Here is a 22,230-nt window from a genome sequence, read left to right on the forward strand (position 1 = left end):
GGACGGTAACCTTGGATTTTTTTAAAAAGGTCATAAGTTCAACTGGAACTGTCAACAAGCAGACCTATTCCAAGAAATCACCTGACCTATATGTTATTTGAGAAGGAGCTATTTGTTTGTGTTGAACTGTAAATTACTTTAATTAATGAAAACCTGGGCGACAGAAGGCATGGGAGAGAGGGAAAAAACTTGAGTTGTGAACCTGCTTGTTTTGAAGGCAGTTTTTGTCGGAGACCAAACTGAGGAAGGAAGGCTACCTTGATGGGCTCCCTCTCTCTACCTTGTCTAAAATTATGAGTGGCTATCAACCTGTAGCCAGAGAACCCTCATCTGAGTGTAACAAGTCTGCATTTGGAACTGCAAAGCTGAGACTAATTGTGAGAACTTCCAGGCATCCACTGGGATCAGCAGGATCATGAGAGAATTAAAGGTCGACAGCATCAAGACCTCGCGGACTTTATCCCTTATTTTATAAGGGCCATCTTCCAAAGCCCATCTCTACAGAGAGGTTCTGTCTGTTTGCCCTTTGTTTGTCTGTGTATGTGTGTGTGTGTGTATGTGTATGTGTGTGTGTGTTGGGGGAATTCTTTAGCAAGAGATAGATAATTATACTTCCTGATTACAACTGTGTGTTAGCCAGTACTTGTAATTTGTTAAAAGAAGTTTTGTTTTAAAATAAATTAATCATTGAGTTTTTGAAAGAAACCTTGTCAGAGTCTCTTTTCTTCTGGGCACTAGACGTATAGGTAGAATTGGCCATTTTGGTGAGAAAATTAAACATTTAAGTTAATGGTACAGCCTGCAGAGTAGTGGGGCTTGATAATTCGCGCACTCCTCCCATCCCGGTTGTAACATAAACTAGGCACTCTTGCAGGATTTTGAAACACAGACAGCAGGTGATTGGATGAGGAATAACAATCGGCAAGGGATAAAAGGATGGAGACTAGGCTTCTTACACATTGGTAAACTAAAATGGCGTTGGAAGTTGCTAAGGCTTTTTTACAGATGGAAAATGTAACCATGACTGGTTTACAGAAATTAACCAAGAATAAGCTAATGGAATTGACGTATAAACTGGAGTTAGAATTACCTGAAGGGGTGTGAAAAGCAGACATAGTTGAGATAATAGTGCAGCATCTGAAACTGGAAGGGATAGCAGAGAGACCACATTCTCCAGAGGGTGAGTCAATTGAATTGGCTAAGATTCATTTGCAAATGAAAAAGCTTGAATTGGAGGTGAAAGAAAAAGAAAAGGAAAGAGAAAGGGCAGAAAAATAAAAATAAAGAGAATTGGAATTGAAAAGTCTGGAAGCAAAAGAAAAAGAAAAGAGAAAGAGAAGAAAAGGCAAGAGAAAGGACAGAAAAGGAAAGAGAAAGAGCATTTAGGAAGCTGGGACTGGAATTTCAGTCAAGGGAAAAGGATAAAGAGAGAGAGATAAAGAGAGAGAGACAAAGGAGAGAGAGATGGAACGAGAAAGGGAATACCGGCTTAAAAAAGAGGCCTCAGATGCTGAGGGAGGTTCTGATGATGAAAATAAACTTTCAACCCAAAGCCCAGTGGGGAGATGTTCAAATTTGTGCAAGTTTTCCCAAGGTTTGAGGAAAGGGATGTGGAGGCATTCTCTATTTTATTTGAGAAGGGGGGTAAGCAAATGAAATAGCCAAACAAAATCTGGATGTTGCTCTTACAGAGTAGGTTGGTAGGAACAGCTCAGGAGGTTATGCTTCACTTTGAGAAAAGGTTTCTGTAAATTATGATGCAGTAAAAAATGCTATCCTTAGTGCATATGAGTTAACCCCGAGGCATACAGGCATAAATTTTGGGATATAAGGAAACAGCCTGAGCAGGCCTATATTGAGTCTAAGAGGGTAAAGCAAAGTAATTTTAACCATTGGATACAGGCATTAAAAGTAGAGACAACATATGAAGCTCTTAGAGAAATAATTCTTTTGGAGGAATTTAAAAATTCACTTCCTCCAGTAATTAGAAGCCATGTTGAAGAGCAGAGGGTTAAAACACTAGACAGGCAGCGGAGATGGCTGATAACAATGAGCTGGTCCACAAACCTAAACCTTTTTCTATCATTCACACAAACCCAAGAAGGATAGAAGGAGGGAAGGTGAAGGGAAGGCAAGTAGCCAGGGAAGAGAAGAGGTGGCTGGGAATACCCTGGAAACTCGTCCTCGCGCCAGAAAGGAAGATGCTGAGGATGGAAGTGATATACGAAAGCCTGGGTTGTTTACATTGTAACAAGGTGAGACATGTTTCTGCCGATTGCTGGAAGTTGCATGGGAAATCCATGGGACTTATTGGGGTACGTAAGGGTGATTCAGGAAGAGGAGCCCTGACTGAAAGTACAACAGATCAAGTTGTAGCATTAACTGCAGCTGTGAAGCTGAATGTGAATGCTGCTGAGAGTTCAGGAGAGGTGATTGAGATACTTGAAAGCCATAAAGAATTTTTGTCCTTCAAATGAGATAGCTAAAACTATAATAATTCTTAGGGACACAGGAGCCACACCAGCACTTATGCTGGGAAAGGAATAGCATTTTCGCCAGAGAGCGCATTCAAAGCCAAGGTTTTGGTCAATGGTATTGGTGGGGAGTATATACCCGTACCTTTGTACCGGGCGCACTTGTAATCTGACCTATTGTCTGCTGGGATAGTAACTGTAGAGATTGTTCAGAAGTTATCTGTAGATGGAGTTGATTTACTCCTGGGAAATGATTTAGCTGGAGCGAAGGTAGTAGCTTCTCCTATAATTACAGAAAGCCCAAGTGAGGTTAAGGAGATGGAACAGTGACAGGAAAAGGTTCCAGGAATTTTTCCTTCATGTGTGATGACCCAAGCAATGGCTAGGCAAAATGTTTCATCAAAGGTCAAAGTGAGACAGCAGACAGATATTTGGCTGGCTGAAACTTTCTTTAAAGACTTGGATAATCCAAAAAAGATGTTTAACAAATCTTCATTAGTTGAGGCTTAACAAGCTGATCCAGAGTTAAGTAAGATAAGACACGATTAGCCCAAACTGAAGACTGAAACTGAAGCTAAGAAAGTTCCAGATGTTATTATATCAGAAATGGAATTCTAATGAGGAAGAGGAGACCTCCTCACAGACCTGCAGATGAGAAGTGGACACTTGTTCATCAGGTAGTGGTACCGCCCAAATATCAGAAAGAGATATTACGGATTGCACATATAATTCCTATGGCAGGACATACAGGGATACAAACAACTTGCGTGGAAAAACCAGCAGTTTTACTGGCGAGGTCTTCATAAGGATGTACTGCAGTTTTGTAAAACATGCCATATGTGCCAGATGGTAGGAAAACCACAACATGAAATCAAACCAGTGCCCTTAATTCATATACCAGTTTTTGAAGAACTATTCAGTAGGGTGTTAGTGGACTGTGTGGGACCATTACCAAAACGAAAGCAGGACACCAGTGTTTCCTTACTATTATGGATATGACAACTTGATTTCCAGAAGCTATCCCTTTAAGGACCCCGTTACGGTTAAAGTAATGGTAGAGAAGCTAATCCAATTTTTTGCTCAATATGGATTACCAGTAGAGATCCAGTTGGATCAAGGTTCCAATTTTATGTCTAAAATTTTTCAGAACATGAGTAGTTTGGGTATAAAATAGTTAAAGTCCACAGCATATCCACAAACACAGGGAGCTATAAAGAGGTACCATCAAACTCTCAAAACAATGATTAAAGCATATTGTCATTGTCATGTCCGTGACTGGGACAAAGGACTGGATATTCTTTTATTTGCTACCCAAGACTCACCGAATGAATCTACTGGCTTTAGCCCTTTTGAATTAATTTACAGACATGAGATAAGAGGTCCTCTGAAATTAATCAAAGAAAAGTTTTAGGAGAGAGGGACACATCCTCCATGTTAGATTATGTGTCTGTGTTCCAGGAACAGCTCATGGGAGCCTGCAAAGTGGCTCAAGAACATCTTGAAGTTTCTCAAACAAAGATGAAAGAATGGGCAGATAAGCCAGTTATGACCTGAACATTACAACCAGAGGATGAAGTGATGAAGTGTTAGTATCATTGCTATTGCAGGGGGAACCTCTGAAAGCAGGGTTCAGTGGTCCATACAAGGTAATTAAGTGGGTTAGTAAAGAAAATTATTTGATAAATACACAGATCGTAAGAAAAAGAATTGGCTGTGTCACGTCAATATGTTAAAACGGTACCATCGTAGGGGGGCAGATAGGAAAGAGCAGGTATGTCAGGTTGTAAGCATAGTGGAGGATGAAAGAGATGGGTGAAAGTGAAAGAAGTAGACTTAGGCAGTTCACAAATTGATCCTCCTACTATCCGGTTAGCTAACACTGAAATATTAGGACAGTTAGATACCATATTTTCATACTTAAAGGTAGAACAATGAGAGGACCTAGTGAAGTTGCTTACAGGATTTAAAGGGATCTGTAGGGATAAGCCAGGGTCCAAAACTTTAGCCACACATGATGTGGATGTAGGGGAATTTTATCCTATAAAGCAACATTCTTATCGGTTAAGTTCTGAGAAGCAAACAGAAGTGACAGCAGAAATTCAGCATATGTTAGAAAATCATCTAATTGAGCCTACTCAAAGCAGTTGGTGTTCTCCAGTTCACAGAATCGTTACAGCGTAGAAGGAGGCCATTTGACCATCTTGTCTGCACCGGCTCTCTGAGCATTTTAACTTATTGCCAATCTCCTGCCTTTTCCCTGTAACCCTGCACATTGTTTCTATTTAAATAATCATCCAATGCCCTCTTGACTGCTTCAGTTAAACTTGCCTCCACCACACTTCCAGGCAGTGCATTCCAAACCCTAACTACTCACTGTGTGAAAAAGTTCTTTCTCACCTCGCATTTGCTTCTTTTGCAAAATACTTTAAAACTGCGCCCTCTGGTTCCGAATCCATTTACGAGCAGGAAGTTTCTTCCTATCTACTCTGTCCAGACCTCTCATGATTTTAAAAACTTATATCAAGTCTCCTCTTAGCCTTCTCCTCTCCAAGGAAAACAGTCCCAACTTCTCCAATCTTTCCTCATAACTGAAGTGTCTCATCCCTGGAACCATTCTCGTAAATCAATTCTGCACTCTCTCCAATGCGTTCACATCTTTCCTATGGTATGGTGCCCAGAACTGTACAAATACTCCAGCTGCGGTCTAACCAGTGTCTTACATAAGTTCATCATAACCTCCCTGCTCTTGTACTCTATGCCCCAATTAATGAAGCCTAGAATACTGCATGCTTTAGTAACCTGTCCTGTCACCTTTAATGACTTATGTACGTATACACCCAAGTCTCTCTGCTCCTGCACACCATTTAGAATAGCATCCTTTATTTTATACTGTCTCGCCATGTTCTTTGCACCAAAGTATATCACCTCACACTTCTCTGCATTGAACTTTATCTGCCACCTATCTGCCCACTCTATCAATGTGTCAATGTCCTTTTGAGTTCTACACTTTCCTCCTCACACTTTACAATTCTCCCAAGTTTTGTGTCATCTGCAAACTTGTGAAATTGTCCCCTGCATACCAAGATCTAGATCATTTACATATATCAGGAAAAGCAAGGGTCCCAATACCAATCCCTGGGGAACTCCACTACAAACCTTCTTCCAGCCTGAAAAATACCCATGAATCATTATTCTATGTTTCCTAATCCTCAGCCAATTTTGTATCCACATGGCGACTGCCCCTTTTATAACTTAACTTATATAACTTTTCTCACAAGTCTGTTGTGTGGCACTGTATTGAACAACTTTTGATGTCCATATACACCACATCAATGACCTTGCCCTCATCAACCATCTCTGTCACCTCTTCAAAAACATCAGCAAGTTAGTTAGACACGATTTTCCTTTAACAAATCCATGCTGACTCCTCCGAATCAATCCACATTTTTCCATGTGACTATTAATTCCATCCGAATAATTGTTTCTAGCAGTTGTGCTAGTGCCTAAACCCGACGAGTCAACCAGATTCTGCATAGACTATAGAAAGGTTACTAAAGTAACAAAAAAAGATTCCTACCAATCCCTCATCTAGAAGATTGTATTGACAGGTTGGCAGTGCCACATTCCTTACTACAATAGATTTGTTGAAAGACTGGCAAGTACCCTTAACATCACAAGCGAAGGAGATATTGGCTTTTGTCACGCCAAATGGGCTATACCAATGTTGAGTAATATCATTTGGATTAAAAAATGTTCCAGCCACTTTCCAAAGACTAATGAATCAAGTGATCACTAACTATGTGGCTTACTTGAAAGATGTATTGGTTTATAGCAACACATGGAAAGACCATTTAAAACAATTGGAAACCTTACTTAAATAATTACAGTCAGCAGATCTAGTAATAAAGCTTGCAAAAAGTGAGTTCACGAAAGCGCGAGTAACTTATTTACGGTATATCGTAGGGCAGGGAATGTCTTGCCAATAGCAAGGAAGATACAGGCTTTGAATACAGGCTAAATGGGAAATCATGAGATTTTTAGGGATGTGTACTTTCTATCGTAAATTTGTGCCAAACTTCAGCACGATAGCGGCTCCACGGATTTATTGCAAAAAAAAAGCAAAGGTGGTATGGTCAAGAGACTGCCAGATAGCTTTTGAGAAGCTGAAGGCGGTCCTAACTAATGAAGCAGTATTAGCCGCCCCTAATTTCGCTAAATCCTTCAAGCTGGCAATCGAGGCTAGTGACTTGGGGGTGGGGGCAGTCTTATTGCAAGAAGATGAATCGGGCATAGAGAAGCCAGTAGGATACTTTTCTTAATAATTAAATCAGCGTCAAAAGAGATACTCTACAGTAGAAAAGGAAACGATTGTTATTGGCTCTTAAGCATTTTGAGATATATATCCATCATGGCTGAAAAAAAACAGTGGTATATATTGACCGTAATTCTTTGGTCTTGTGGAAGAATTTAAGACACAGGTTGATAGTCTGTTCCGATGGAGCTAGCTAATACAACCTTGTAACTTGAAGTTGTTTCATATTGCTGGAAAAGATAATATAATTGCTGATGTTTTATCAAGAATGTAAAGTTTTTACAATTGTCTGGAAAGCAAGAGAGTCAGAAATCTGAACAGATTCTGTATAAGGAGCGAATGGCTGTGTGTGCATGTTTATATGTTATATGAATTCTGTTTACATGTTATACATTTATTTTTTGTATACTTTGTGATGAAACACATTTAGAAATGGTGTTTCCTTTCTAAAGGGCAGAGGCATGTTAGAATAATATCCCTCAAGACTGAAGTTTTTCACATGATCTTGACATGTGAATGGTAACCTGGGATTTTTTAAAAAGGTCATAAGTTCTCTTTGTCAAAAAGCAGGCCTCTTCAAAGAAATTACCTGACCTATATCGTACTTGAGGAGGAGTTGGTTGTTTGTGTTGAACTACAAGGCACTTTAATTAATGAAAAGCTGAGAGACCAAAAGCAATCACATGAGAAAGAGGCAAAAAAACAACCTGCTTGTTTTGAAGGTGGTTTTGTTGGAGACCAAACTGAGGAAGGAAGGTTAACTTGACTGGCTCCCTTGCTCTATTTTGCCTAAAGTTGCGTGGCTATCAACCACTAGCCAGAGAACCCTCATCTGAGTGTAACAAGTCTGCATTTGGACCTGCAAAGCTGAGACAAGTGGTGAGGATTTTCAGACATTCACCGGGACCTGCACATGAGAGAACTTCAGGTTGACAGCATTGAGACCCTTTTATCCTTTATTTTATAAGGCCCATCCTCCAAGGCTCATCTCTGCAGAGAGATTCGGTTTGTCTGTGTGTGTGTGTGTGTTGGGGGGATTCTTTAGGAAGAGACAGATAGTTATACTTCCCAATTACAATTGTGTTAACCAGTACTTGCAACTTGTTAAAAGAAGTTTTGTTTTAAAATAAATTAATCATTCTGAATTTTTGAAAGAAGACTGGCCAGAGTCCCTTTTTTCCTGGGTACTAGAGGTATAGGTACAATTGGTCATTTCAATGAGAAAATTAAACATTAAAATTAATGGTACAGCCTGTGGAGTAATGGGGCTTAATAATTCGCGCACTCCTCCCATCCTGGTCATAACAACATTACCAAAATTTCTTATAGTTCTCAAGCATAGTTATCATTTTTCAAAGTAAAGTTATTAATATCAATGAAAAGAAATCTGCTCCCAATCTTCTGTCAAAATACTTGGGTTTCTATATCGTCTTCCGGGTGGTGCGCATGGATTGTCTTCAGTGATAAATGTACAGTTTTCTTCTGGCAGTCAATCTCCAAACCCAAGTTCATAAAAGAATGCCAGAAAAAATAAAGAAAAATGTGCAAAGAAAATGGTGCCCATCTGGCAGCACCTATAGCTAACTGTCAGCAGCAATATAAAGAAAAATATGTTGGGCTGAGTAGTAGCCACATTTATAATGTCACACAATAATCCATTTTAATAAACAGAAATCAGGCAGTAACACATTAGTTAATGCTCCCTGTTAAAATGTGTATTTTTGATGGCTCCCAAGCTACATATTTTGAAGGAGATTCACCGTATTCGGGAAAGGTTGGCAGTTAGGGAAAAATATGATGTGGGTCCATACCTTATATTGGTCGTGTCTGCCACGTAATTCCAGGTCTAGAAATATTTGGCACTATTACAATGGCTACCTAAAAGAGGCCATTCTTGATTTTGTCTCCAAGATACAATAATTGCATATCAATGAACACATAGATCCATGGAGTCACAAGACAGAATTTTGCCCTTGATGGGCGGGCGGGCCCCACTGGCTCGGCGGCGGGTGGGCAGCTGATTGCCACCACTGAAACAGGCCCCCCCGCCATTTTAAGTGGGAGGGCCACCCGACAGGAAGCACTATGTGCTTCCTGTGTGGGCTGGGGGGGGGGCTTCCTCAACTGACAGAATGCGCTCCTTCGCGCTTGCATGCAAAAGAGCGCACATCTCCCTGAGACTAAGTTCAGCCTCAGGGAGAGCGCTTGACAGTGTTTGAAAGTTTAAAAATAAAAAAATAAGAAAATTATTAACATGTCCCCCTCATGTGACAATGTCACATGAGATGGGACATGTTAATAAATATCACTGAAACTTTATTAAAGTTTTTTAAAACCAACATGAAACCTCATCCCGCCAATAGATGAGGTTTCATGTTTTTTCAGAAGCCCGCTGGGGCTCCTGGCCTCCCCACCTTCCTTTAGGTTGGACGGGCAGGGCCTTTAATTGATTTAACTACCCTGTCAATGGCCTCAATTGGCCATTGACAGGTCGGCGGGCGGACAGCTGATCGCGCTGTCCCCCTGCCTTCCTGAATATTTAAATGGAGCGGGATGACATCAGGGGTTCACCCCATCTCCAGCTCGCCGACGGAAAAATTCTGCCCGTAGTCTTTTACAGCACAGGAGATCATTCAGCCCATTGAATCTATGCCAGCTCTCTGTGGAGCAATCCAGCCAGCCCCATTGCACCACTCTATCCCCACAGACCTGCAAGTTTAGTTCCTTCAAGTGTCCGTACAATTTCTTTTTGAAATTATTGATCGTCTCTGCTTTCACCACCCTCACTGGCAGTGAGGTCAGGGCATTACCACTTGCTGCGTAAACAAGTTCATCCTTACATCCCCCCACATCTCTTGCCCAAATCATTAAATCTGTGTCACCCAATCCTTGTACCAAGATCTACTTTATCCAAATCTGTCATAATCTTGTACACTTCTATCAAATCTCCCCTCAATCTCCTTTGCTCCAAGGGCAACAACTCCAGCCACTACAACTTAACCTTATAGCTAAAATCCCCCATCTTGGAACCATTTCAGCAGATCTCCTCTGCATCCCCTCAAGAGCCCTCATGTCCAACCTAAAGTATGTGGACCGGAACAGGACACAGTACTCTAGTTGGGGCCTAAATAGAGCTTTATAAAGATTCAGCATAACTTTACTGATTTTATACTCAATGCCCCTATTTATGAAGCCAAAGATCACAAATGCTTTGCTAACCACAATCTCAATACATCTTGCCATCTACAAAAATCCATACACATGAATCCCCAAGTCCCTCTGTACCTGCAGACACTTTAGAATTATGGCATTAAGCGTCCATTGCCTCATCTATCCCTTCTGCCAAAATGCATTACCTCACATTTCTCTGTACTAAATTCCTGTAGTAATTATAGTTTTAGGAAATGTAGGACTGTAGCTTTAAGAATAATTGTGTGTTGTAAGATCATATGATCTGCATGAACCAATGTGTTAACAGCACAGGGAACCTCCACAGGAGAGTTCTTTTATAGTTATGGAGTTTAATGCACTCATGTAGTTGCTGCTGTTGTCTTGTAAATAAAGTAAAATGTTTCCACTAAGAAAAGTTGTCTGAAAATCAACTCTGTATCTAACTGGCGATGAGGATAAATCAGATTTGGTGCTGTATCTCGCCCAGCAATTGTGAGAATCTAAGTTCATTAAATATAAAAGAAGATATACTCATCCAAAATGCCACGGTTTGTCAGAATCAAACCCTTTGAGCCAGACACAGACAATTGGTCTCAATTTATTGAAAGTCTTGCATTCTTCTTTCCAACAAATGAAATCACAGGGGAGTAAAAGAGGAGAGTGATTCTCCTCAGTATTTATGGGAGCAAAACCTACAGTTTAATTTGAAGCTTGACGGCCCCCATTGCCCCAAATTCGAAGACTTTCCATGAATTAGTAGACCTCATTAAGGGACATTTTCAACCCGAGCTCTCAGTCATAATGCAGAGGTTCAAGTTCCATTCACAGAACAGAGCCCCGGGGGAGACATTTGCTACCTACGTGGCAAAATTAAAATAACTAATGGAATATTGTGATTTTGGGGAAACCATGAATGATATGCTCAGAGGTTGCTTTGTGGCATGCAGGAAGACACTATTCATTGAAGATTGCTGGCTGACGTGAATCTTGATTTTAAGAAAGTGTTAGAAATACCGCTGGTGATGGAAAGTGCATTAAGGGATTCACAAGCAACTCAAGGGTACAAAATGGTGTAATTCTCCTAGCTGGGAGGGAACAGTCAACTGAAAGTGGCGCAAAAAGCCGGGACTCCACCACAAAGCGGGAAACAGTCCCCACTAACCGAAAAAAAAGAGGAAACAGTTTAGCAACTAAATCGAAAACTAACTTTCATCGAAGTGGAACCAATCAGTCTTCTAGCAATTGGCAATTTTAAAAAGTAGAATGTTATTTTTGTCACAGAAGTGGACACATAATGACACAGTGCAAAGTGAGATCTAAACAGGCTTCCAAATAGCAAATGAAGTACAATGAAGTCTATAATGTAGAAGAGCCAGAAACCATAAATTCTGACTTCTGACTAAATTCATAAATTTGTTCATTATTTAACATGAAAGTGGGAAGACAGAGCCAATTATTGTTATAATGCAAGTGATTGGTAAACCATTAAAAATGGAAGTAAGCCACGGTATTAGGAGAACACACTTTTAGATATTTAAATAAAGGTGATCAACAATTAAATTTGGAACAAACATCTACCAAGTTGAAAACGTATACAAGCGAAGAAATCCAAGTAAAAGGTATCGCTAGAGCAACTGTTCAGTATAGATACCAATTGGCAGCTATCAGTGATAATATTAGAAGGCAGAAGATCAAGCCTTCTAGGTCGAAATCGGTTGAAGGAAATTAACCTTGATTGGCCAGTGAGGTTTCAAAAGGAAGCTGGAGGAGTTGCTGTCTTGAAAAAGAAACCAGGCAAGATAGTTCAGACAGCCTGGAGAGTCCAAGGACCACAAGAGGATGAAATAGGAGTGTGTAGCTATTCAGCAACCTGAAGAAACTAAACAATAACAATGGAAGAACAGCAGAAGAAACCCAAAGAGACTCTGCTGAAGGACAGAGTTAAAGATGAAGTGAGTGAACTTCGCAAAGGAAAACCTTTTGAAAGACCTTCACATACAAGGATCCCTCCGGTCAAAGTTTATGCCTCTGAAAAATTATGAAGGGAAACAGGAAGAATTTAACGTCACTCTGGACAAACTGAAAAGCCAATTGGCAGAGAAGATGCAGTAATGTTCAAGTTTCCAGGAGGAAGCCAACAGATATAAGGAGACAGAAGAGCTGAAGAATCAGCTAAATAAAGCTAAAGAGGCTTTAAAAGCAAAAGTCATAGATAATGAAGTCGTGGATAGCTCAACTACTGAACTTAGACAAATTGAGATTGCATTTGAGAGAAGTATAGTTGAAGTGAAGTCGAAAAGAAGACTGAGACTAAACTCCGTCGTAAAAAGAAGACAACACGTATAAAGAGGATGCAAAATTACTGATGAAGTGCCATCTTCAGACAAGACTAAGCCTAATACTCCCCAATTTGGAGGAGGAAGGTGGAGAAAAGCCAAGGGAACCAAAAAGCGACTCATGACTTACATAGCTATGAGATACAATTTACTGTTGCCGAAGCAGTATATGCAAACAATTTCAGTGGCGGACCGAAGTGGTTACCTGGTAAAGTAATTTCTGTGATCAGACCATTGTCATACCATGTGAAAGTGGAGGGCCAGATCACCCGTAAGCAAGCAGATCATTTAAGAAAAAGAGAGATACCCCAACAAAATGATGTTCCTATTATTGAACCAGTGAAGTTGAAGTTGCTCAAGCAAGGACAGACATGCCCAATGTCTTTGTCGGAGTCGAAAACGCTGAACTGCATGTACCAAATGGTTCCAGAGAACGTGTTTCTTACAAAAGAATTTGAAGCCGTGGAGCTGTGACATTCCACACAGATCAGGCAACCTGAAAGGCTGAACTTGTAATTTCATGTTATAATGTCATGAGATAAATATCCCGATTAATACAAAATATACAGAAAAGTTAAAGAGGGAGGAATGTAATAATTATAGTTTTGGGAAAAGTAGGACTGTAGCTTTAAGAATAATCCTGTGTTGTAAGATTACATGATTTGTGTAAACCAATGTGTTAACAGCACAGGAACCTCTATGGGAAAGTTCTTTTTAGTTATGGAGTTTGATGCACATGTGTAGTTGCTGCTGTTGACATGTAAATAAAGTTAAATGTTTCTACTAAGAAAAGTTGTCTGAAGATCAACTCTATAACAATTCCATTTTCCACTTATCTGCCTATTCAGCTAGCCTATCTGTCCTGTTGCAGTTGATTAGTATCATTCTCACTTTTTGCCACTTGTTTGTTATCATCAGCAAATTTTGCAATGTTACCCTGTATGCTAATATCCAACTCATTTATATTTATTTTTATATATAAGCAGTGATCCTAGTACAGACCCTTGGGAAACCATCCTTCAGTCTGAAAAATAACCATTTAACAGGACTCACTGTTTCCTGTTCTTAAATCAATGTTTTATCCAAGTTGACATTGACCCTCCTGTTCCATGAGCTACAATAAGCCATATATAGCTTGGCAGTGCAGGTAGTAGCAACTGAGGCTACCTTTAAGGCGTCTGTTATTGAGCTTGAATTTGCATGTAATATCTCAACGCAAATATATCTCTAGGACCCTGGCAAAAAACAGTGGGGGAACTAAAGTAGATGACTCGCCCACTGTCTTCCCAAAACAGTCTGGGCAAAACAATTTTAAATTGCAAGCAGCAAGGACATCCTTGATAGAATGGCTACATTGGAGGAGCTAGGGTGATTCTCTTTAAAGGTGAGCAAGTTGAGAAGAGATTTGATAGAGGTGTTCAGAATTATGAGGGATTTCTCTGGACAGAGTAGATAGAAACTGTTCCCACTGGTGGAATGATCAAAAACCAGACGGCACAGATTTCAGGTGAATGACAAAAGGACCAAAGATGGCATGATGAAAAACTTACGCACACTAAGAGTGGTTAGGATCTGGAATGACTGCCTGAGAGTGTGGTGGGGGCAGTTTCAATAATGACTTTCAAAGGGCAGCTGGATAAGCACCTGAAGAGAAAATGTTTGTAGGGTGATATGAAAATGGCATGGAGTGGGTTTAGCTGAGTTGCTCTTGCAGAGAGATGGCATGGACACGATGGGCCACAAGGCCTCCTTCTGCGCTGAGAGCATTCTGTGATGCAGCCCGTCCAAGGTCGGCAAGGCTTTTTCTTTAAATATGTAGATTGGGTTATGATCGAGTAACCAGAAGCTGACTGCAATATTAACCTGAGGCTTGAGGAGAAAAGTAGCAGTGGCTTTGCAGAAGCTAGATCACAGGCCACAGAGGCCCTTGTAAATTTAAACTTTTAAATGTATTAAAAGTTTCCTATGTGCCAGGAGGTATGACTGCGTTCATCTGAGCTTCACAAGGGAATCTTTAATCTCCACTTACTAGACTTGGTCTGCACTTCTCATAGAATCACATCATGAAGCTATTAATGTATATAACACAATTGGAATTTTTTTTTTAAATAGAGTGTTAGGCTATGGGTGTGTCTTAATTGGATTAAAGCCAGCTAGTCTGGGTGCTTTGATGTATACTAGTTTTGAGATGTAAGAGAGGTAGAATGCATTTGCATTTTGTTGAATAGAGCATTCAAGAAGGGGGGTGAAATCTAGCACCTAGCTATCAGAGACCAAATAATATTCATATTATTAATAAAATTTGTGCTATGAAAGGGATTTTATTAATAGAAGAGGTAGAGTTCAAAGGGGTTGGTGATACAATGAGAATTTACATTCAAAGAGATGTGCTTGATATAACCGATAGCAGTTACGTGTGTGCACGGCAGAGGCAATGTAAGATCAAAGCCTGTAAGCCTATCACTGTGTCTGCAAAGGAACCAGAGTGAAAGGAACCTCATTTTGAATTTGTAAGGTGAAAATACTTTGCCTGGTGTCTGTTTAAAATCTATGGGTTGTTGTTGCCTTAATGGAGATTAGTTTGGGAATTTGTTCAAAGTTATGATAGTAGTAATTTGTAGCCATGTGTATATATTTAACTTTTGCAAATTAATAAATGTCTCATGTACTTTGACATAAAATCTCTTGAGAACTGGTGGTCTGATTCCTAAATTTAGAGCTGCATCTCAAACATACCACTTAAAAATATAGGTTATGACAGTTGTTTAAAGTTTCCCTCTGGGATTTTAAGTAACTCAGCTCTACCAACTGCTGTGTCATAACAGTGGCCATTCAGCCTTTCAAGTCCATGCCAGCTCTCTGCAATTGCATAAAACGTCTTTAAATGTAATGCATCACTATTTATGTGGATATTACCATATTTCATGCATATTTGCACATAGTCTTTTAACATATCTTTCCTGAGAATCATCAACATTTTGTTTGTTAGCCATTAGGAAGCAGCCAATAGTACTAAGAAAGATTTTAAATATTCCATATGTAAATCTAAGTAAATCATCCACAATATTTCATTAGAACTTGGCTCACCTTCAAAAAGCCTGTCAATTATTTCAAATCCAGCTCGGAGATCAGACAAAGAAAATTCATAAAACTTGGTCCAACCCTGAAATGATACGATATACAGGGACAAATTAATATATTTTTCTGAAATTGTATGACACACCTATCTGTCTGCCAGAAGAAAATAAAAAACTGATATGAGTCTTGTATTGTTGAACCATTGGCAAGGGTTCTGCTTTACTAGATGAAATCTGAATTTCTTGTGATGATACAGTAGATGCTATTGAAAATATGCTTTAATTGCTTAAATGTCCACACAGGAATAATGGCTGCACCTGTTTGCCAATATCCTTTTTTAAATTTATATATAATATGAATGTGACAGTTACAACAAAATGCTTAATAGTGTTTGGTAGTTAATATTCTTAACACCATAAATATCTGACTGCATTCTCCTACACATTCATTTATATTCTAATATTCTCATTTGTTTCTCCTTTGTCATATATAATGCAGTTTCTACAACTTCTTTAGTTTCTTGTGTCAGCCGTGGCTCAGTTGGTAGCCTCTGTCTCAGAAGCTTGTGTGTTCAAGTCCCTATCAAGGACTTGAGCACAGAAATCTAGGCTGATGCTTCAGGTGCAGTACAGGAGTGCTGCACTGCTGGAGGTACCATCTTTCAAATGAGACGTTAAACCGAGGCCCTGTCTGCTCCTCAGGTGGATCTAAAAGACCCCATGGCACTATCTTGAAGAAGAGCTGGGGAGTTCTTCCTGGTGACCTAGCCAATATTTATCTCTTAATCAACATTACAAAACAGATTACCTGGTCATCATCACATTGCTGTGAGGAGGAGCTTGCCATGTGCAAATTGGCTGCTGTGTTTCCGACATTACAACAATGACTATACTTTAGAAGTAATTAATTGGCTGTAAAGTGTTTTGAGACACTTGTTCATGAATGGTGCAACATAAATGCAAGCTTTTCTTTTTTTTATTGGTTTTTGAATATTAGGTCATTCATTGATTTCTGGTGATTTGTTGTGCTTTAGTTCAAATTGCACCAAAGGCACCGGTAAATGGCGTTATAAATAAATTCACTGCCTGGTGTGCTACTGAGTGTCTCAGTTCCAAAAGTTCTAGATTCTATCACTTAGGTCAACTGTAGCTCTTCCAGTTGAATTCAGCTAACTCATAGTCTAGGCTTATGCATCTATAACACTTCAATGAGATACTAGAGCTAGATCAACGCTGTATCTCAGCTAGGATGCTTTGGGGGCTGAAAGGCAAAAAGCAAATAACATTTTATAATTTGCCTATTAAATTATTGAGGAAGACATCATTGTAATTTCAACTGAATGATATAGAGGTACAAAGATGGAGAATATTCAGAAATAATTTTCTGATTAATCAAAAATTCCATGCCCTTGACAAACTTCCATCTCCATTCCAGGTTTCCTAATTAGGTTAAGCCACAGTGATCTCACTTGGTGACCTAATCTATGCAGGGCTGAGCACAAACTCCATAACCGATTTAACATCACAACTATGTATTGCCTCCTCCACAGCACTGCCAGCTCTGCCCTAGCCTCCAACACATTTTTGCTGAAAACATTAGCCACAATTTGTTATTCCAAGATTACATGATTCCAGCCTCCTGAGCTCTATTGTACACAAACTCTATAGCTTTTCTAAAATTCTGTTGCATGCATTCTGTCCTATATCAAGTCTTACATGCCCATCATCCCGATTTTCATTTCCTCCACTTTTTGCCAGTACACTGAAGTCAAAATCTTTATTCTTGTTTACCCCTCCTCATTTCTGCAACTTCCTCTATTTCTAAATCCCAACTTTGTCCTTGAAACTTCTGATTTTGGTCTCCTCTACACCAACCCATCTTTAATTCTACCAGTAGTGGCAGAGGCTTTACTCTCTGTAACTCCCTTCCTTGGCTCCTTCGCCTTGCTTCTTCTCTCCATGCCTTTAAAAACTGGCTCAAAAGCCTAGCCTTTTGATGAAGCTTTTGGTTATCACTATTAATTCTTCGATGACTACTCAACTGTTTCTTCGATGTGAAGCCCCTTGTATGTTAAAAGTGATGAGAAAAGCAACACAGTGCCATTGAAAAAAATGCAGTGAATTAACTCCAATTTATAGCACCAAAAGAAATTAAAAACTCAAGTGAATGTTGATATATAGTAAAACTGCCACATATAGTTTAAGCCTTTGCAGTTTTAAAAGTTTGTTCAATGCTCTTTGCCTCCACATAGAAACTAGTTGAAAATTTAACTATGATTCAAGTTTAAACTTTTGCTCAGGTGTAAATGTTTGCTTGAAACTAAACTACATACTTGAGGGATATACTTCCTCCTCTCCTGACAAACAGCATGAAACCAGGCCAAGCTGAAGAGGGATTGTGCTCGTTCTAGTACACCTTTCCTAGCAATTTGCTCTGATGTCCAGGATTCATATGTCCTCATCAAGTTCTTCTTTAAACCTGGTGGTGCCTGTTAGATGAACCAAAAAACTGTGAACAAATAGCAATCTTTAAGATATCCAACCAAAGACATGTTATAATTATACATTTTTTGATATCTGATTAGGATGCTGAAATTGTAAACAGATAATTTACTGTATGTCAGAAAATGTAACAAGTATTTATGTTGGGTATTCTTTCTTCTATTTTTAGTAAATATAAAGTTGCAGTAGAGTCTTTATCAACTTTCAAATATAAATGCAGTTACTAGTGGTATAACTCTATTCCTTCGAGAAATTTTAGGCAGCCTCATTACTGCTCATGAGCTCATGATTGTGTTGATGCTTAGGAAATTTTAATAGCCAACAATATAGGTTTTACATGAATACCTTATTTTTAAATATAATTTACTATTAATGAAACAGCATTAGGCTGATCTAAAATTTCATTCAAAATTGCCAATAATCAAATATTCTGAGATTGCAGTGACTGCTTGTGAGAAAGCAAGGCAGCATTTGACTGATTATGGCACATAGTAACACTAGTAAAATTTAAGCTAATGGGAGTCAGGGAGAAAACCCTCCAGTGTCTTCAAATATACCAGAGGCCCATCATCCCAGACCTTACTCATCTCAGACCTTAACATACCACTGCAGGAGTTCCTCAGGCCAGCCTCTTTAGCTCAAAGAAATAAACTCACTGATAATGTAAATCGCAGCATGGAAGTCGACCTTTGAAGCCCCTCAAGAATCCTTCCAAAAACAGGGGTCGCATTATATGCTGAGTATTAAATGTGAACTGCCAGTGGGGGTGTGAATGGCCGCCATTTTGAAATGTGAAAAAAAATAACACCAGTGGTTCATATTAAACTAATGTGGCACAGTTTATTGAATGAATTAATTCTACAAGGAAACCTTTAACCACAATCAAAGAGTTTCAAAACCTTCAATTCATTGTCTTAAGCATCTGATGCAAAGGATTCAAAGGGCAGGATTTTCCCTTTGTTGGGCAGGCATGTAGGCCGGGCCTGGGATTGGCTGTAAAACGGGCCAATTAATGGCCAGCCAGTGTCAAACGCGTGGCTGCTGGGGAAGGGGTGGGAGGAGCGCAAGCGCTGAAGTCTGCACATGTGGGGGAAAGCACGCCCTGAAAGCTCCTTGAAGGCACAGAGCTGCCTTAGGGAGCTGAAGAATTTTAAAATGAAAAATAAAGAATCGAAAAATAAGGAAAACATGTGACTCTGTCACATGAACAGGGGCAGGTGAAAAATGAGTTTAAAAACATTTTATTACTTTTTCCGTCATTGTTGGAAACCTCACCCCACCCATGGATGAGGTTTCGCAAAACGGTGAGCAACTCACCTCCTGACTCCCAATGTCTGTCCACCATCTACAAGGCACAAGTCAGGAGTGTGATGGAATACTCTCCACGTGCTTGGACGAGTGCAGCTCCCACAACACTCAAGAAGCTTGACACCATCCAGGACAAAGCAGCCCACTTGACTGGCACCCTATTCACAACCATTCACTCCCTCCACCACCTATGCACATTGCCAGAACAATGTACCATCTATAAGATGCATTACAGGAACTCACCAAGTCTCTTTAGACAGCACCTTCCAAACCCACAACCGCTACAATCTTGAAGGACAAGGACAGCAGATAGATGGGAATACCACAATCTGGAAGCTCCCCTCCAAGCCACTCACCACCCTGACTTGGAAATATATCACTATTCCTTCATTGTCACTGGCTCAAAATCTGGAACTCCCTCCCTAACAGCACTGTGGGTGTACCTAGAGCACATGGACTGCAGCAGTTCAAGAAGGCAGCTCACCACCACCTTCTCAAGAACGATTAGGGATGGGCACTAAATGCTGGCCTAGCCATTGATGCCCGCATCTCATAAGTGAATAATAAAAACAATCTTTACTCATTTTGTGGAGGACCCATTTCTGTTTGTCACTTGCCTTGTGATGCACGGTATGCTCCGCATGAGCATATTTTAAACTTCCATGCATGTTCTTCGCAACACAGCCTGTGTCGCCTGCTTGATCCCATGCATCAAGTTACAGTATAAGTAAAACATTCATTTCTGGGATGAAAAATTGAGGCTGGCTACTAATGTGAGTAAAGCATTTTGTAACTGAAAAGGTTGGGGGGGTGGGTGGAGGGGGGTGGGTTGCCCTATACACAGAGTATATACAAAAGCATGATTTTTGGTGCTGAAAAAATGGGATTGTTGTTTATGCCAGATTGACTCACATGCCATGATCTATAGTAATTACATTGCATTCAGTTCCATTCACAATTCCTCAGATCATGAAGCAGCCCATGTGTGGATACAGCAAAACCTGGACAATAACTCATTTTGGACTGATAAGTTTCAAGTAACATTTGTACCACACAAGTACCAGGCAATGGCCAATTCCTATTTGAAATTCAATGTCTCGATCATTACTGAAGCCCCACATCAATAGCATGGCTATTACCATTGACCAGAAGCTCATCTTGATCATCCACATAAACACTCTAGTTACAAGCTGGGTTTTCTGCAGCAAACTTTTCTGATGCAAACTTGTTGTCCCAACTGTCAATGTGGCAATTCTGTACCTGCATTTTTATCATGCACATTGATCATCTTGCCTTGTAGTTTTAAAAGTTGCTCTCTAGTTTCTGAGAGAGTAGAATGTGTAAGAATAGGTAAATTGGTATGCAGTGGCCTGCCAAACATGAGCGCTGCTGGTGATGGAATAGTTGCACTTGAAGATGTTGCTCTCAGATGTAACAGTGCAGTATGTAGATCTTGCTTGGTCTGTCTACATTTAAGAGTTAGGGATTTCACTATGCAAATCAATTATTTAGCTAGGCCATTAGATCTAAGGTAATGAGGAGAAGAAGTAAAGCAATTGATATTCCACTTCCCACACATATTCTGAAATGACTTACCAATAAATTGCGGACCATTATCTGTAATGATCTCTCTCAGCATTCCAAATTAACTGAAAATAGCATTTAGTGTGAGCGTGACAGCTGTATTTGACGTATTGTGTGATTGTCAAATAATGGGGTACTTGGTAAAATAGTCACAATGACGATGGAGTGAATGCTATCTGCATGAAAAAGGTCAGATGCGATTTTGGACCATGGATAGGTAGGGACTTCATCTGCTTTGTGGTGACTTGGCATATGCTCTTGACATACCTCACACTTCTTGACAATGACTTTAATTTCATTGTTCATACCCAGCCAATAGACTGTCTCTTTTGCGAGTCTTCTCATCCGATCTACGTCCAAGTGTGAGTGATGAAGAACTTATTGAAGAATATCAGGTTACAAAGATTCTGTTGATGACCTGCCTGCCTTTAAAAATGACACCCCGGGAGGTGCCTAGCTCATCCGGTTAAGGCCAAAATGATCTCATGTGTTTGTGGACATGCTGAATTGAATCAGGCCAACATGCGATTATGGTTTTCCATAGTTTCTGTAGTGTAGAATCTAGTGCCGATTCTTCTTGTAGCTGCTAGCAAAATGTACCAGCTCAATTTGGAAAACATCGTCAGCTTGTAGATATATGGATATATTTTCTGTTTTCTCTAGGTTAGACAATCTGCAAAATGTATCCAATGTGACCATCAAGTTATCTGGCTTGTCAATCACCTCATGTATATGTTTCTGATGATGGGATACCAGATGGTCATTATTATTGTTTGAAGGTATCTGTTGTCTAAGGTCTGTTTGGATCAGTGCATGGCTCTTCGTAGCTACATCAGCCTTTGTTCTAGTGCACTGCCACCATCAATGGCCCTTTCTGCCAACTGCCTTGTAGAATTGATGAAAAGCTGGGCATTTCCTTTGCGCATGCAGAAATCGGCAACTTCCACATCTTGCTAGATTTGAGTGTTCTAGTGAGTGTGTCAACAATTGGGATTGTACTTAGGACCTGTAAGCTTTGTCAACCTGTGAGGATTGCTTCGTGTTTACGTCCATCCTCAAATCCTTCCTTGATGCTATACATTCTGGGTTTGTTTAGCAGATCTTTCTGGAATTCTGCCATGGGCAGTGGATGCTATCACCAGCTCAACAATTCTGTCTGCTAGCCCTGTGTTTGAAAAAATCACAGTATGTGATTTTCTCTGCATCTGCTGAGGAAATGGTCTCTGGATTCTGAAGGCTGGTGTCAAAATGACTTGAACTCTGGTCGATGAATACAGAAATTTAACCTGATTCTGAACCTGTCTTCCAACGTAGTCCATATCTTTTGGGGATCCTTTAGCTCTTCTGCTGTTAATCCTGGCGTGTTGAGCCTGTGTAGACCTTCATTTCGAAATGTTAGGTAAATTTTTATGGCTTGCTTGTCTGGTTCAGACACACCTGAATCAAGAAATCATAGCTCAATATGT

The 22,230-nt window shown here is 39.9% G+C and overlaps 1 protein-coding gene across 1 annotated transcript in view; it reads right to left on the reverse strand.

Annotated features, from left to right (window-relative positions):
* LOC121284081 (cytoplasmic dynein 2 heavy chain 1) overlaps positions 1-22,230 on the reverse strand; it is a 770,821-nt gene that overhangs the window by 190,363 nt on the left and 558,228 nt on the right. The window contains exons 80-81 of the mRNA XM_041199129.1: positions 17,704-17,859; positions 15,381-15,456 (exon numbers count right to left, since the gene is read on the reverse strand). Coding sequence (XP_041055063.1) covers positions 15,381-15,456; positions 17,704-17,859 — 232 coding nt within the window. The remainder of the gene's footprint in view (positions 1-15,380; positions 15,457-17,703; positions 17,860-22,230) is intronic.

This window comes from Carcharodon carcharias, chromosome 11, assembly GCF_017639515.1.
Source record: "Carcharodon carcharias isolate sCarCar2 chromosome 11, sCarCar2.pri, whole genome shotgun sequence".
Classification (NCBI taxonomy): Eukaryota; Metazoa; Chordata; class Chondrichthyes; order Lamniformes; family Lamnidae; genus Carcharodon; species Carcharodon carcharias.